General features: G+C 35.9%; 1 protein-coding gene across 12 annotated transcripts in view; it reads right to left on the reverse strand.

Moving 5' to 3' along the window:
• ROBO2 (roundabout guidance receptor 2) overlaps positions 1-15,235 on the reverse strand; it is a 570,793-nt gene that overhangs the window by 25,442 nt on the left and 530,116 nt on the right. For all 12 annotated transcript variants that reach the window (XM_057696195.1, XM_057696205.1, XM_057696199.1 and 9 more), the window contains 3 exons: positions 14,894-15,050; positions 6,354-6,614; positions 1,986-2,191 (listed from right to left, as the gene is read on the reverse strand). In XM_057696195.1, coding sequence (XP_057552178.1) covers positions 1,986-2,191; positions 6,354-6,614; positions 14,894-15,050 — 624 coding nt within the window. The remainder of the gene's footprint in view (positions 1-1,985; positions 2,192-6,353; positions 6,615-14,893; positions 15,051-15,235) is intronic.

Consider the following 15,235-nt stretch of genomic DNA (forward strand, 5'->3'; position numbering starts at 1 on the left):
ACAGACTGTTTTCTTAGCAATAAAAGCTTCATTTGGAATGAACATTATACTAGCTACAAGGAGAAATTCAGATTGTTTTTAAGCAGTTACACTGAATAGCAAAACATGTTATTAAAAGGTTAGCATGTAAAACTAAATGGCCTTCTGATTTATAGATATATTTATCATCTTTGACATTATAATATTTAAGAAAAGACATAGCTATGGCTGACTTTTATCATTGCAATTTTTTACTGCATCCCTAGTGAAAAAGAGTTCAGTATCATTAGTGAGATATGCAAAAATATGCAGAATTTTACCCTTAAGGAGATTATTCTAAAAATTCAGGCAAAGGGGCTTAACATAATAGTGCACTAATAAGTTAGCTCCCTGTATTCAAAGATTTAAACTTTTGCTCTGCTACCTTCAGTTGGATCCGGACTTCAAATCACAGTAGTATATCTGCAGCTCTTAAATCTTAATTAGCTCAGCAAGCAGACAGCCCGCAGGTAAAAAGAAAACCTGAAAAGTGTAGGCTCGTGCATTACATTGTGTAATTCAGGAAGTCATGCAGAGGAAACATGTAGGTACTCATGCTTCTCTATCACTGTCATAAAGTAGTTTCCATCAGTGTTTTTGAACTGTAACACACAGTGTAAAATCTGTGCAAATTAAGAAGCTGTTGGAGTAAAAATGAATTAAATGGAACTGTGGTAAAATGCCTCCTAGAATGAAGGATGTCATGAGGGCAAATACAGAAATGAGCGGTGGGACTTCCCTGGTGGTCCAGTGGTAAAGAACTCGCCTTCCAATGCAGGGGATGCAGGTTCGATCTCTGGTTGAGGAACTAGGATCCCATGTGCCAGGGAACAACTAAGCCCACATGCCATGACTACTGGGCTCACATGCCTCAGTTAGAGAGCCTGCGTGCAGCAAACTATAGAGCCCACACATCCTGGAGCCCGTACACCACAATTAGAGATGAGAAGACCTGTACGTCATAACTAGAGAGAAACCTACGAGCCACAAAGAAAGATCCTGCATGCCTCAAAGAAGATCCCGCGTGCCGCAACTGAGCCAACACAGCCAAAAACAAATAAATCTTAAAAAAAAAAAAAAAAGAAAAGAAAGAAATGGGTGGTTTACTGAGGAGACCCAACGCACAGGAAAAGCATTTGTAGCACTTAATATCTTTATAGTCAGGTAAGAGACATTTGTGTGTGTGTATATCAAAGAATGGATACCTACTTGAATAGAAGGACTGATTTTTGCTTTTCTCCATAGTCACTGTGTACACATTAGGATTTAAATTTTTTTCAATACAATTCGATAAATTTAAATCCTTGGAAATAGGTTGCAATCCTGGGATCATCCTAAGAGAATACCAACTGCAGCCTTGTACTTTTGGCAGAGGAGGCCAGGGGAAGTCAAAGTGGTAAACAGCAAAAATAACTGTATTTCTTGGGAGAGGAGCAATTACTGGATCAACAATATGAAATGCAGAAATGTATGGTTTATCTCCCTATACATTTTCTCCACTCTAAAAATAATACCTTCTGCAACCTTAGAGAGGCTTATTCTGAAGACTTGCTTATTTTCATCAGTGAATGATTTTACAGAGTGAAATATCAAGAAGCGTTTTAAGATTGCATTCACTTTGTATGTTGCTCCTGATATACAAAATATATCATTTCCAAAAGTCAAGGTTTTTTATGTAATAGACTTGGTTCCCCAATAGAGTGAACTTTTCATGAAAGCCCTGGATATAATTGAGTTTTCTTTCATGTCTTTAAAGCTTTTTAAAATTCATGAATTTTCTTATCATTTTTGCAGCAAAGCCAAAGTATTTCCAAATCCTTTTTGAATTTTGTGTTTAATATTAACATATTTAAAATGTTACAGAAATAGATGGAGTGGAATAAATCTTACATAAGAAAGTATTTGATTTTCGATGCATTTTAATGTTACAAATGGGTCAGTTATTCCTATTAAATCAGTTCCGTTACCTGTCACAGAGCTGTCTAGGTTGTCCGTACTGGAACCAGGCGTCTGCTCTAGTGCTCTCAGGGGCCTGGGGATCTCTAAAGCTTCCTCTTCATCATCAGCATCATCATCTGGAACATCTGTTTCCAAATCGGAAATCAAGGCTCCAGACATGTAACCTAATGGTGGAACCGGGGGCTGCGGAGGTTGATTATTGCTTTGAACATGCCTAGAATTCAAATGGGAAGAAGAAAGAAAGAATTGGTTCGCATTCCACAAAATGGTAATTAGAATGAAACAGCATGCTAGGGTAACTAATTTTGTCTTCTTGCTTTCCTTTAACTCATTTTGGAGCTTACTGTGCTTTCCTACATTTCAGCAGAGACAATGGGCTATGTATACACGACTTGCCAAAACAAGAACAACAATATAGACTATTCCACTCTTCTTTGGATATTTATGAGATGATACACAGGAAAAAAAAAAAATACAGACCCAGCATTTTTGTACAAATAAATCACCCAAAGGAGAATAGGGATATTCGTCACAAATATCTATTTAAAGCTGGCTTTTTTTTTTCTTGGTCTAAAAAGAATGTAATTATGTTCTCAGTTTTATGTTGAAGTTCTACTCAGGCTGTGTAACCCACATCACCTGTTGGCCCTTATGAAGAAAAGATGTCACATGAAAATCTAATACCAACACCCTCTCCCTCGAACCATGAGGCCATTCCCTGCCCTAAGTCTTTCCTCCTGCATGATCTCCCGGGAATCAGGCTGGGTGGTTGCTTCCACTTTAACCTAGTTTAGGGAAGGAATGACTACTCTGTGTTCTAGCTAATATTTTTGCATCTATCTTACCCACCAAAGTCTTAAACACTTCAAAGGCAGGAAAGATTCATCTCAGCACTCTGCGTTTAGAACATTAGGTTTGCCAAACAAACCGGCTGTAATGAATGAATAACTCTAATCCCAATCTTGTAAGTAGACAGAATTGTATTATCACTTCTCTTTCAGAATTTTTTTAAAGTGACGTTCAAATTTCAGTGACTTACATTTCAAATAATGTGGCTAGCAAAATGCAGAACTGAACACTAGAACTAGAGTCCAGTCAGCTTGTTTTGTGACTACTTAGGAGTTTTTTCTAAACCATAAAATGCTGAAGGAAAGCAAGTCTGTTACCTGTTACTGTCATTAAAGAGGGAATATAGCACTTTTTGATACACTGTCTTTTTTTTTTTGCCTTGATACAAAGTACTTAAAAGACCACTGCAATTAGAGAGATTTATGCATTTTTATGGTTAGTTTTTGAATTAAAGATACAAGATTATTTTTCTTTGCATTTTAGGGGAAAATATTTCATTCTTCCAGAATTTAATATTCTTCTCCCAAATGCATTATTGAACTTGTAACCAACTCCAATATTAACAAAATTCTAGATCTTTCAGTGTTAAAAAAAAACCCAAGATATTAGTTCTGGAAGCCACCTTAATATCATCAGGCCCACATCTTTAACTTCATAGAGAAGGCATTTGAGGTCCCATGTATCATCTGGCGTTCATCACAGCTCACTCATTGGAAAGTCAGGAAGTTTCCTAGCTACTTTCACAGAAAATCTCAAGTGTTGATGGCAACATCTTGTTCTAAGTGTAGCCTCAATTCTGTTTGTGAACTGGGGACCCAGTGAGCCAAGTCATGAGCAGGAGAATATAAAGTGATATTTATATATGTGAGTCATTCTTGTCCAATAACATTCTCATCCTACAGCCCTGCTGACACCTCTTGATGGAATAAAGACACATTGAGGGGTGCAAGCATATTCCTTGAATTTGAGAGAATTAGGAGATGAACAGGAAAAGGTTACATAACGTTTATAAGTATCTTGTAGTGACAGGCACTGTGTTCTGTACTTCATGGGTCAATATGAGCAGAATCCCTGGAGGTGAAGCCTGAAATTATCACTTTTAAATACTCCTCCTGTGATGTGTGTGTGCAGCCCGGATGGAGAGGCACTGCCGTTATAGTGGGGCAAGGTCCTGTGCGAGCACATGGAGACACGCACCTCCTGCACAGGGAGTCAGCATGGCATTCTGGAGGACTGCTGGACTGAACAGAAGCATACTTAGAGACAGAAGCAGGGGTTGCTCTGTCGGGACTTGGGGTAGATGGATGTGAACTAGTCTGTTCACTCATTTAGCAAGTGTCTATGGAGCACTCACTAAGAGGGGCTCTAAGAGTAAAAAGACAACAGTAAACAACTCAGGTGAAAACCCAAGCCCTCTGAATAATAACAGCTACACCATAGCTAGACAATTTACTAAGTACTATACAAGTGCACGCTCATTTAATTCTTCCAAAAATAGTGCTGTGAAATAAAGAATTTGACCTTGCCCAAAGAGAAGTTAGGCCTTTGCCCAGCACTCCTGAGAGGTAATCTATAAGCTCTAGAATGTCCTGTCTGATAAAATGTCTTTGTTTACATGGAGGCCAGAGGCTCCTCCAAAAAGTCTAACTATATGATTTATGGTGGGAACTTGGAGTCACATGATATCAGCTCGCCTTCTGGAGGGGCAGAGAGCTGGGTCAGCCACGCAGATAGTCAACCACGTCTATGTCACAGACACCCAATAAAGACTATGAAACTCAACGTTCAAGTGAGCTTCCCTGGCTGACAATACTCCACCCATACTGTCACACCGTGTAGCTGACACCACCGGGAGAGGCAATTGGAAGACCTGCCTTTGGAATTTCCTAGCCTTTCTCCCATGCATTTCTTCTCCTGGCTGATTTTAACTTGTATCTTTTCATTGAATAAGCTATAATTTCAAGTATAATAGCTTTCAGTGAGTTCTGTGGCTCCTGCTAGCAATTCTTGAAACTGGGGGTAGTCCTGGGGATTCTCCAAACTTGTACATAGTGTCAGAAGTGAGGGTGGTCTTGTGGGGACTGACCTCTTACTTCATAGGTGTCAACTCCTATTATCATTGTCATTTTACAAACGGGCTTGAAGCACAGAGGTGTTAAGTGAGTTGCCCAGTGTCATACAGCTAGTGAGGAGTGGCAGTGGCAGTGGTCCAGCCTTGGCTGACCTTAGGCAAATGCCGGACCAAGCTACCAGAATATCCGGGGTTAGGGCCTGTGTACCCAGGTTATCCAGATGGTTCCAAAACGCAGGCAACGTTGAGAACCTCCAAGCTAGAATCTGTGTTTTAAATAACTAACATGCAGGATTTCATTTAATTAGCTTGAAGGAAATCCTCTGGCTCTTAAAGCAGCTTGCTTCAACTTCAATAGTGGTATTTTATAAAGCAGACTGATGCAAAATAGCACTGTTTAACAGCAAAATATCTTTAACCATTGAAAAATATCTGATATTGAGAAAATGTTCAAGAACCTCTGGTTCTAAGAAAAGGACCTATGTTTGTAATAAACTTTAAATAACATTCCTAGTTTTAGTATCTCTTTATATATTTAGTTGTATTTTTTTTAAATAAATATTTTTTTAACACTGAGAATAAGACTTATTATCAGCTTATCCCAGTAGCTAAAACTACCAAAAAAGAAGCTAGGGCTTCTTCATAAAAATTTACTCTAACTTCAAGCACAGGATGCAACTCAGCAGAAGATAATCAGAGGTATGTCACTGAGATTTCATTTTCAAGAGTCAAACTTACATGTCACTGTTTGGGTGAAGGGAGAGCAAATAAGAAAAAATAACTGTACGAAATTGTGAGAGTTGGCTCCACTTGTATTCCTGTCATATTATCATAGGATACCTTAGCAGACTGCCATCTATAACTTATGGAAGTTCACGAGTCGACTAGAAAAAAAAGAATTGGGGATTCATAATTTGTTCTAGGGGCTTTTTTTTTTTTTTTTGGATGCATTTACTGTTACTAATATTGTTGTTCTTTTCTGTCTCATTTAATTCAGCCCAAAGAAGGTCTTTTAATAACTGACACTGACCATATGTGATTTGTAGAAGCTTACATTTACATATTCACAACCACATACAGAATTAATCACAGGCACTTTGAAGAATCTAAAAAGAGTCCTTCATTATGGTGTTGGAAGCGAGTTCAAGGATAAGCTAATTGAAGCTAAACTGTAAATTAGAAAAGATTCTGGTGTAGCCAAAAGCACTTGAGCCTGAAATTCAGCAGACCTGAATTCTTGCTCCAGTTCACTCTAATTAGTTGTGTGACTTTGGTCAAATAATTTAACATTTCTTCAGTCAGTTTCCTTATCTAGATGATTAAGGAGTTGTTCAAAAGCATTTCTAACCCCAGCTGCAGAGTTCAATAAGACTCTCTTGTGAATTTAATGTGAAAGAACATTTCTTCTATCCATGTGTTGAAAGCATGAGTCTCCTGACCTAATGAGGATATTTACCATGTTTGCTTTGCTATATCAAATTGATAGGCCCTTGTCAACTCATCCAGGTGAGCCTGCAGCATGGGCTGCATCTCTTCCCGTGGGGAGGGAGTGAGAGTTGCGGTGGACTGCTGTCCAAAGGAAACAGCAGGAGAAGAAGCCACGCCTCGGACAGGAGGTGTTGGGACGCGATCATCATCTTCTTCCAGTTCATCTTCCATACCCTGGTGTAAATAAGTCTGCACTGGTAATGGTGGGCACCAGCTATCACTGTCATAACTGAAATTAAATGAGAAAAAAGGAAAGCACATTAACACATGTGCACACACATACAATTACACTGTCAATGAAAGGCAACCACAATAGCACCTAAAATGTTCTCCCAGTGTGTTTCTTCCTGATTTATAGTTGTTGGCAGTCTTTTAGTAAATCACCTGCCTGTTATCTTAATTTCTAATCATAAGTACATCTGTTATCTCAAAATCTAAATTTATTCTTAAAAGATCTTATTAGCTAATTGTTACCCCACAGTTACAAAAGGCAATAATTTCCCAACAAAGTTACACATGTGGAAAAACCAAATTGCTAATTAAACACAATTAATGAATTTAGTGCTTGCAGATTTAACTACTTTCTTCTCTTGTTCATCCTTGTGCACCAAAAGAATATGCCAATAGTCTTCTAAGAAGTATTCAATAAATTTATTTACTCTTATTCTAGATCCATGCCAATGTTTCATTCCATATGACCTGTCATTCATTAAGACTTCGTGCTACAAAATGTATTCCACAGCCTTTCAACTTAATTTTCTTAATTTTTTCATTAGAAACTGTCTTCTTGTATCTCAACATCTAAAATCTATAAAAGAGAAGTTTAAAACCTAATCCTGTAAAATATATATTAAAAAGAAAAATAATTTTTAAAAAACAGCATGTTTTAGGGACTCTGATTAGGAAATACAGAAAATTAACCCAAAATGTTTTAATTGTGACACAGAATCAGTAGCATTTTTACTTACACTTTCTCTGTAGTACTGTTATTTTCATAAATCAAATAAATCCCAATGTACTTAAGGATCTGATAAGCAATATTGTTAGATGTAATTGTCCTATAAATTCAACCTCTTAAGTATCTCCTAAGTCTTTATTCTAAACTTCACCTCTACTCCCACGATCATAGATCAGTCTCCTTCTGATATGAACCAGCCCATTATCTTTCCTAGTCTCTTGGAATGTCATCTTCATCCCTTCAATTCTATCTTCCATACAGGCAATCGGATTATATTTCTAAAATCTTCATTCACATCACACCTACTCTTAAATTATTCAGTGATATTGCTAATGTAAGAAAAAGTTCCAACTCATTAGCAGGGACTAAAAGACACTTCCCCATCTCATCAGCCTATTATTGTAGCTTAATTTCCCATTATTTCCCCAACACCAGCCTACTTTTATCTTTTTCCTAAGCTCTGGGTCTATATATAACTATTCTCAAATCATCTAACTGTGAGCTCCTACTTCTCCTTCAAGGTTCATTCCAAATGTCCTCAGTTTTGTGAGCCTTTTACTTGAGTGTCTTTCCACTAATCCTGTTCAAAAATGATTTTTTCAAAAATGCTATACACGATGTTTATAGCAGTTTTATTTATAATTGCTGTAACTTCGAGGCAACAAACATGTCTTTCAGTAGGTGAATGAATAAATAACTCGTGGCATATCTAGATAATGGAATATTATCGAGTGCTAAAAAGAAATGCACTATCAAGCTATGATAAGACATGGAGGAAAATTAAATGCATATTACCAAGTAAAAGAAGCCAATCTGAAGAGGATATATACTGTATGATTCCAACTATATGACATTTTGGAAAAAAGCAAAACTATGAAGACAGTAAAAAGATCAGTGGTTGCCAGAGGTTAAGGGGAGGGAGAGACGAATAGACTGAGAACAGAGGATTTTTACAGCAGTGAAACTACTCTGGATGATGCTACAATGGTGGATACATATCATTATACATTCATGCAATTGCTATTTGTACATCTGCACACAAAATGTACAACACCATTAGTGAACCCTAATGTAAACCATGAAAGTTGGGTGATAATTATATGGCAATGTAGTTTCATCAGTTTTACAGTGTATCACTTTGGTGGGATGTGTTGATAGTGGCAGAGGCTACACATGTGTGGGGGCATGGGAAACTGGGAAATTATGTATTTTTTGCTCAATTTTGCTCTTAACCTAAAACAGATGTAAAAATAAAGTCTGTTTTAAACTCCTGAATTTATCATCCTTTTATTTGACAATAATTTCAGGTAACTGGGTTTTTAATAGAGCACATAATCCAGTGAGGCAGACTGATATGAAGTGCATAATCGAAGATACCAAGTATTATAGGAATAGAGCTGGGAGGTTGAAACTTGTTTTGGGGCTGGGCAAAGCTATGCTGACCATTGGAAAAGGGGATATTCTAAGTAACACATGAGGGGGCCCAGAGGAAGGGAAAATATAGTGTTTGAAGAACTCAGTTTTCTAACAGGTAAGAGCTGGCAAATAAAGAAGGTTGGTTATAGATGAGGCAGGAGAGATGAGGATGTGCTAGATTACAAAAGGCTTCTTCAGTCCCAAGAAAGAGTTTGGAATTTTGCCTATGGGTGATGGATATTCACTGTGGGTTTTTATACAGCATGTGATGATATCTTTGGCTGTTCAATTTTTATCTTTTGTTGAGGGTACCTGAATAATCTTCTACCTCAATGAGTTGCAAACTGAAGACTTTTTTTTCAGAAGCCCTGTGCAGTCTTATAAGGACATCTCTTCTGAAATGTCTTTTACATCTTAGTATCAGGCACATTTTAATGTTACAAATAATATAATTTTTATATATTAGAAAATATCATTGGTTAAACTTGTATTCCAATTTCTTGACTATATAAGTACCAATATGACCTTAAAAAAACATACTGCTCTAAAACGGTGACATTTTTTATGTTTTATATGTTGGAGATCACAGTTAGATTTCATTCGAAGAAAAGAGTCTGTAGTGTAAAAGGTTCATAACCCACTATCCCAGTTGGATTTATTGTTTTGAATTTTTCCCATCTTCTAATCAATCTTGCACATCACTTACACTTTCTGTCTATGAAAACATCAGAACTCTTGGAATAAAACATTCATTTCACTTTATTCTGTCTTATCCATTAAATGTGTCAAAGCCTCAACCCACCTTTTCAGATGTTTCTCCAGTTTCTCAACAAGAATCTCCTGCTCAAAAGAAATTGGTTTGCTTTCTCCTTTCTTTGTACTTTTCCATTCTGGTTCATTAGTTTAAAGAATTCAACTTATTTCAAATAAATTAGACTCCTCCAATTTCACCTAGCTTACTCTTACAAATCCTTCAACTACAGGCTAAATCCTTCAACTACAGGCTAAATCCCATATCTTTTATAAAGATTTCCCTGATGAGGCCAAGTAGCACTGATATATTACTCTTCTGAACTTGCACTGACAATATTTTTGCACATTTACTTGAAATTTGATTATACACTGTCTTACGCCACTTCCAGTGTTGATTTCTTTAACTGTTGTCCAGTTTATTTTAGTATTTAACCTTTCACATGTTAATAGTACCTGTTCCTCAAGGAGATTTAAGCTACATTAAAAAATGACATTGAACTATTCTTCTTTGGCCACATCTGACATAACACCTTAAAAATAGTAGGTGACAAGCATATTTATTGATCTGAAGTGAAAACTCACAAACTGCTTCATTAATAAGAATGCTTAGGTTTCTTATCTTAAGTTATTTAACTTTAAATGCTATATTACTAAGTCAAACAAAAATATGTACAAGAACCCTAATTAAAAAAACTGCACATTTTCAGTATGGAATATGCATTCTGTTATAATTCATCAATAGTTATAATTAAATTTACTCCAAAAATTGTTACAAAATAGCACAATTTTATTCTATTAACTAGTATATGTACTTTCTTTGCTTACATAGACTATTGCCATGGATGTCCTATCTTTGAACAACGAAAGAACATTCCAATATTCAATCTTTCAAATGGAAGTAGTCAATTATGTCCTAAAATTTCCCTGCTTCATAAGTAGTAAACTATTCTTACTTCCAGTAATTTAAAGGGAACACATATATGGAATGAAAATACATACAGAACATAAGAGAAGGAGTTAGTAATGGTACATGGGTGTATATACATCTATATACACACATATATATACATATACATATGTATATAGATATATATACATATATACACACGTGTGTGTGTGTGTGTGTGTATATAATGCGTTAAGGTAACATAGAAACATTGTAACTAGTTCTACTCAACTCATTTTTTTTTTTATTATTCAAATACCATCAGGCAAGGGAGACGCTAAGATATAAATATGATTTTTAACATTATACAATTACATTGCATAATGTACTAAATGACTAAAAAATACTCCAATTGATATTCCATTTAACTAGAATGGATGTTTATCATCAATTGTTCCAAGTCTTTTCTACAAAGATAATCTTGAACAGTAGTGAACAAACTCTGTGCCCCTGCGGAACATAAGCAGAACTAAGAAAAATTCATGGATTCATCTCAGTCATTTGTGCAAGAAGTGGAAAATGGGGGTGGGGGGATAAAAGAAAGTCTAGGCGAAGAACGTGAGAGAATAGATGAAATTTGGGATGTGGTGCAAATTATACGACAGGGAGAACTCTGCATCACCTCTGAAGTATTCATGTCTTCATTCATTCCAGAACAACACATACTTAGGTTTTGTGTAGTTTCTGAAGAAGGGCAAGAAAATAATAGATGGCTCTTTGAATGTTACGAGAAGCACAGCTCTGTTTTTAGAGTTTCCTTCACATTTACAGATGTGTATCTTATTTGAGTGATGGAAATTCAACTTTTTCTTGTACTAACATAAAAAAGACTGTGAAAACGATTCTAATGCCAATCCAAAGGTCTTTTGGCCAACCTTTCCTAGAGAAGCTTTTGTTCTTTGACTTACTGTCAGTGAAATATGAGGCCTCATATTATCTGTCTTGCCTGGTGAATAATGAGCAGGATGAAAACAAATCAATGTTGCATGTGAACTAACTTGTGAAAGGCCAGATACAAACACCAAATTACTAATAAAAATACAATACAGTTCAAGGCCCACAAAAGCCTGCCAATTTCTATTGCAATAGCAAAACAAAGCATCAGTTTTCTATTGAATTACTACTGAATTCTTCCTAGCATCATATGATTACATTAAAATATATTATATTTATAGCTAAGAACGAACACATTTTGATACATTTTTGTCTAGCTGAGAGAGGCATAGTGATGAGAGACAACACTTACCATTGTTGATACAGTATTGAATTAACAAATAATTTTCTATTTGGACAATGATCTGGTAACTTTTGATATTTAGTATTGTGTGTGTGGGGGGGATGGCTCAAGAAAGGCTTAGAAAGAAACTTGATGATACCTAAGCTCTTAGAAACAATATTAAGCACTGTAATAAAAAGCAAGAGACAATATTCAAGATTACAATTATTCTGGGCTAGATATATTTCTCAAATCTACCCCTTTCTCTTCATCCTGCTGCCATTGCCTTATTTTATTCCCTTATCATTTTCATGGTATTGGCCATTCTGCTTCAATATCCATACGTTATCTACCTGCCCTAGCCTCATGTCCTCCATTCCATCTCCTATACCCAAAGATCAGAATTCCTTAAGACATACAAGACTTCACAACTGGCCTCATGACACCCTCTCAGATTATCTTCTACCCTATGCATGTTTCAAACTCAACAAACCTCATACAGCAGCTACCAACTGCAGAAAGATATAGACAAGCAATTAGAATGCAATGCGATGAGCATTACAATAGAGAAATAAGCTTAAGGAATAATGACAAATAAAGAAAGGGTAACTAACCTTAACTAGAACAGGGTAGGGTTTCAAAGGAGGAGTGGGAAACATTAAAGGGAAACTAATGGGACTATTCCTTTTTTTCTCATCTTTCATTTTATTTCTATTTTTTGCCTTTGGCTAGGAAAATTTCTCTCCATCTGCACAGTAAATGGTGACATGAGTAACATTTTGTTGTAGTCATTGTTTAGAAATCTATGCTGACGTGGACACTACTTTATGTTAGGGATTACTTCTCGTTACCTTCATTCTTTCTGCTTCTGGCTCAGAGCCTGGCACCCAACAGCCACCCAACTCTGGGTACTATTATTTGTGAATAAATGATTCAAGATTCACCTCAAAACTCAACTTCTATAGGCTTGCCTCAGCCTTATCTGCCATACACGATTATCCCTTTCTGTATGCAAGTTATTATTTTGTACATATTGCTTAGCTAGGGCTTGCCATACAAAATTGTGTGTGTGTATGTGTGTGTGTGTGTGTGTGTGTGTGTGTGGTTTCTGATCTCTACCTCCCACTCCTGTGAGCTTCCTAAACCAAGGATCAGATTCTCCTTATTAATTGTGTTTTTGTTTCTTTCACCTCTTTTGCTTTCCTTCCTGGCACTGCACTTAACAGTTCTTATACACTTCAAAAAAAATGTGTGTTGAATCAGTTCTCTATTATGATATATTAAAACAACAAAGACAAAATCTACATATCACCATAAGAAGTACAATTGCTGAATCCTTGCTTGCTAGAAATAAAACAGGTGACTTCTAAGGTTTTTTGTTGTTTGTATTTCAAGCAAACTTTAAATTTGCAGAAGTTCCAAATCATGGCATATAAACAAGTCTATAAAAGGTCTTCTGTAAAATATTTAATGTTAATATCATGAATAGCAAAGTATAAATATATATAGAAAATAGTTAAAAATCTTTTTTCAGTATTATAAGCTTTTCACATTAGAAAATACAAAAATATAAATAATGTAACAAGAAATGGACAAAGTCATCTCAAGTCTACTAATCAAGATTCCAAATTACCTACAATTTTTATGTTATCAGAGTTCAAGACTTCATGTTCATAAATGTTTAACTGTACTAATTTTTTCTCCCCAGTTTACAAGTTCTATTTCCTTATTTTCTAACTATACCCTTTAAAATGCATATCTCGAAGCCCTGTAATAATATTTTCTTGGGAAATACACATCTCCGTTCTCTGCTCCCCTTCCCAAGAATTGTGTGACACTAACATATTTTACTATTGATATGTATTACATAAGATCATGTGCAAAATTTTGTTTTTTAAAAAAGTCAGAGAAAGAGGGTATGCTTTTGACTACCTATTTCAGATGTGAATTTTTTAAAAAAAGTAAAATAAAAATGATATGCATGCCTATGGGGACTATAATCCCACAGAAGCAAATGAAGCCTTCTGGAGGGAAAGAAAGATATGAGAAAAAATATGGAGGTATGCTTATGTACATACATGTGTGTCCATTTATCTATTTTCTATCTGTGTATAATGCATATATAGAGTATATGTGTATACGTATTATGTAACAAAAAGAAAAGGCAGATAGAATCTTTTTTAGGAAGCAAATGTGATAGAGAAAGTTCTAGTTAGGAAAGTTATTCTGGAAACCTCAAAGACAGCACTTATGTAAAAAGAAAAGGAGATGAAGAAAAAATTATAAGCATGTGCACGTGATCTTTATGTAAAACAAGACAGGAAATAAAACCATTATTTAAATAAACTGAGATATTTTAATATCTAAATACTTCTACATAAAAGAAAACCTGCCTCTATTCTGTATTTTTCAGTTTCATTCAAAAGCAGTGGGTGACCTGAAAATCGTGAGGAAGACAGAGTGCTTAGAATTATTAAAATAGAAAAAGAGACTAGATTTTTCTGACTTGCTATTTTTTTCTTTTGGATTAGAGAATACAGAGTATCAATGTCTTTCTACTTTATAATCAATTAACACTTTAACCGAGGAAAACAAACTAACTCTTGTGAGATGTTTGGGAAAGAATAAGGAAACTGGTCATATTTAAAGACCCTTAAAGGAAATTTTCTAACTTAAAAAGGTTTTGTTACAGAGTGTGCATTCGCTTCAACCTCTTTTATTGTTCCGACCCCTAAATTCCCATCAAAGCTGATGATTAAAGTTCTACCCACTGGCCAGATCCCTACAATTATCCCATTGTGATGGAGCTCAACAGTGGGCGCCCTGCTATGGCCAGACATCAAGTCATTAGAGAAATGCGAGGGATGATGAAGAAGGTTATTTTAATTTCCTTTTCAGCCCTTCTCAGGAGTGCCTCTTTAGTTCCCAGAGCTCTGGGTTACTTGCTTTCAAACTAACAAGCAATATTATAAATGGAGGCTGCATTATCATGATTGCCGACAATCTAAGGCACTTGACGGCCAAGGATTCTACGTCCTCAACATGTGCGGTGTTGTATTTATATATAGATGGGGCAAACAATAAAGGAAGGGGGGAGCAATGGACAGGCTGGGAAGGGGGCAGGGAAAAGAGGAAGAGAACAGGGGATCAAGACAAAAATGCACAACAGAGAAAGGAGTATAACCCTGGGCATTTTGCTGGTGTATGAAACACTTTTACCCATTTTCTTGCTGTTCCACTGCATAGTGTTCCAGCTCTGTACCAGGAAGGGGCTGGACTGGGGGAGGAGGTAGCGGAACATTGGCCCAGGTCGATCCATTGTTTTTTTGTGATTTAGAAGAGTTTTTATTTTTCTTCTTTTTTCCACCTTTCCCACCTGAAAGTAATAATACATTTATTCAGACACAGAGAGTATCAGAAGAAACAGAGTACATCAGACGGGAAGATGTATTTATGTTTTCAAAACACCAGAATCAGTACGTTACAGTTGTTAAAAGCTATACACAATGAAATGATATAATCAGAAAAACACTTTCATAAATCACTTAAAATGATATTGTT

This window comes from Hippopotamus amphibius, chromosome 10 (genome assembly GCF_030028045.1).
Source record: "Hippopotamus amphibius kiboko isolate mHipAmp2 chromosome 10, mHipAmp2.hap2, whole genome shotgun sequence".
Lineage (NCBI taxonomy): Eukaryota > Metazoa > Chordata > Mammalia > Artiodactyla > Hippopotamidae > Hippopotamus > Hippopotamus amphibius.